This window comes from Gadus morhua, chromosome 21, assembly GCF_902167405.1.
Source record: "Gadus morhua chromosome 21, gadMor3.0, whole genome shotgun sequence".
Classification (NCBI taxonomy): Eukaryota; Metazoa; Chordata; class Actinopteri; order Gadiformes; family Gadidae; genus Gadus; species Gadus morhua.
The window spans coordinates 11,578,536-11,581,035 of NC_044068.1; the positions used below are offsets into that span (position 1 = coordinate 11,578,536).

Below are 2,500 nucleotides of genomic sequence, written 5' to 3' on the forward strand. Positions count from 1 at the left end.
TCCAGCGGCAGCGTGGACAGCTGTGATCCTAACCTTGTCCTCCGCAAGATGACCTCATTATGCAACCCATTAGCCACACACACCTTGCTCTCATTCTAATGAGACACTGCCCAGAACAACCAGAGTGTTCTAATGGTGGACACGGGGGGCCGCCCAGTACACCCGCAGCCTCCTGCCGTTGGTAACTGGGACCTGCTGAGGGGTTGATATTTACTGCGTTGCCCAAGGGCATCTATGAAACTTTCATGGGCAGGTAGCGTCACACTGCTTCCATTCCCCCCTCCCTCCTTTCCCCCTGCTCCCTCCCTTATACCCCCCCCCCCCCCCTTCCCTCTCCTCTTCCCTCTCTCTCCTTTCCCCTCTCCCCCACTTCCTCCCCCCCCCTGCCCCCCCCCCCCCCCCCCCCCTGCTCCCTCCCTAGCCCCCCCCCCCCCCCCCCCCCCCGGCTGGTTATTAGAGGAGATATCAGCATGGAACTGCACTCTGTCTCTAAACAGGAAATAATGAGAATCCTGTGGGTATTAATTATAGTACAGAGGGAAAGAGTGCACACACACACACACACACACACACACACACACACACACACACGCACACACACACACACAGACACAGACACACGCGCTGCACGCACACGCATGCAGCCCACACAAAAGCTACACACGCGGTACACACATTCATAGTGCGCACATAAACATGCAGCACACAGCACGCGCAGTGCACACACAGAAACACACATTCTGACTACACACAAACACCCCCCCACACACACGTGCACATACTGACAAATTAACACAGAAACACACAAATACTGACTCATAGACACACGTACACACACAAACACACACGCACACACACATACCAGCACATGCAACCGATATATGAACACACACGCACAATTTAATATGCATACACACACACACACACACACACACACACACACACACACACACACACACACACACACACACACACACACACACACACACACACACACACAACCAAAATGCACACATCTTACACACATACACATAAATATAACCTTATTATGTCTCACTTTGATGACACAAGTCCCTAAACGGGACCTGATTTACATCTACTAATGACCAATCACAGGGAGGCACAGGGGGGCAAGAGAGAATGAGGAAGAGGAAGAGAGAATATCGAGAGGATAGAGGGAGAAAGGGAGAAAGAGGGAGAAGGGAAGAGGAGAGAGAATGACAAGAGGGAGGAGAAATGGGGAGTGTAGGAGAGTGGCAGAAGGAGAAAGAGTGAGGAAGAGCCAGCGGTAGAAAGAGAGCGAGAGAGGAAGAGAGGCGGGAGCCAGCGAGGGAGGTTGCGGGGAGGGAGAGTGGAGAGAGAATGAGAAAGTGAGATGCACAGAGGGAAGGGCAAGAAAGAGGAAAGAAGGGAGAAACGGAGGAAGGTAGTTTGCTATCCAAGGAACGTGAAATTTATCCTTTAATCCTGAACCTTTTTTCCATTGAATTGAATTGAATTTAAATAAAATGAAATGAAATTAATTGAACTGACATTTTCATTGAATTGAATTGGATTGAAGTGAACGCCAGACTACTCTTGTAAGACTTGTAAACTTCTACACCAGGTGTAGCTTAATCTCCTCCGCTCCCAGACGCTCTCGCTGTAATAAAACACCTCTCTCTGAGCTACGGCTCTTATATAATTATCCCACTCGGGGTCTGACTCTCCACCTGAAGCCCGGATTAAAACCCTGCAATTCAGCTCCTTTCTTCTTCTTATCTCGGGTCAAAGCCAAATCCCTATTTTTTAATAAGAGACTCACTATCTTTGTGAGGTCTAGCGTATCTCCTGGTGTAACCGCAGGGACGCTGACCCGCGATGGGAGCCCTGGCTACACTGAGAGGACGCCGCACTGCCTAACCTGCTCTCTGTGCCACGCGGGTCACATGGGGCCCCCGTGGTGAGAAGGGGGGGAGGCCCCAGGGAGGGATGACCAAGGACCCCCGTGGTGTGAAGGAGGGGAGGCCCCAGGGAGGGATGACCAAGGACCCCCGTGGTGTGAAGGGGGGGAGGCCCCAGGGAGGGATGACCAAGGACCCCCGTGGTGTGAAGGGGGGGAGGCCCCAGGGAGGGATGACCAAGGACCCCCGTGGTGTGAAGGGGGGGAGGCCCCAGGGAGGGATGACCAAGGACCCCCGTGGTGTGGAGGGGGGGAGGCCCCAGGGAGGGATGACCAAGGGCCCCCGTGGTGTGAAGGGGGGGAGGCCCCAGGGAGGGATGACCAAGGACCCCCGTGGTGTGAAGGAGGGGAGGCCCCAGGGAGGGATGACCAAGGACCCCCGTGGTGTGAAGGAGGGGAGGCCCCAGGGAGGGATGACCAAGGACCCCCGTGGTGTGGAGGGGGGGAGGCCCCAGGGAGGGATGACCAAGGACCCCCGTGGTGTGGAGGGGGGGAGGCCCCAGGGAGGGCTGACCCACCTGGTGGGGAGCCTGGACGTCCTTGGAGCCGATGCAGGGC

General features: G+C 55.2%; 1 protein-coding gene across 1 annotated transcript in view; it reads right to left on the reverse strand.

The window, feature by feature from the left end:
* The window catches only part of galnt14 (UDP-N-acetyl-alpha-D-galactosamine:polypeptide N-acetylgalactosaminyltransferase 14 (GalNAc-T14)), a 115,497-nt gene that overhangs the window by 7,234 nt on the left and 105,763 nt on the right, over positions 1-2,500 (reverse strand). The window contains exon 13 of the mRNA XM_030344961.1: positions 2,461-2,500. This exon is cut by the window's right edge and continues 105 nt beyond it. Within this exon, the coding sequence (XP_030200821.1) occupies positions 2,461-2,500 (40 nt within the window). The remainder of the gene's footprint in view (positions 1-2,460) is intronic.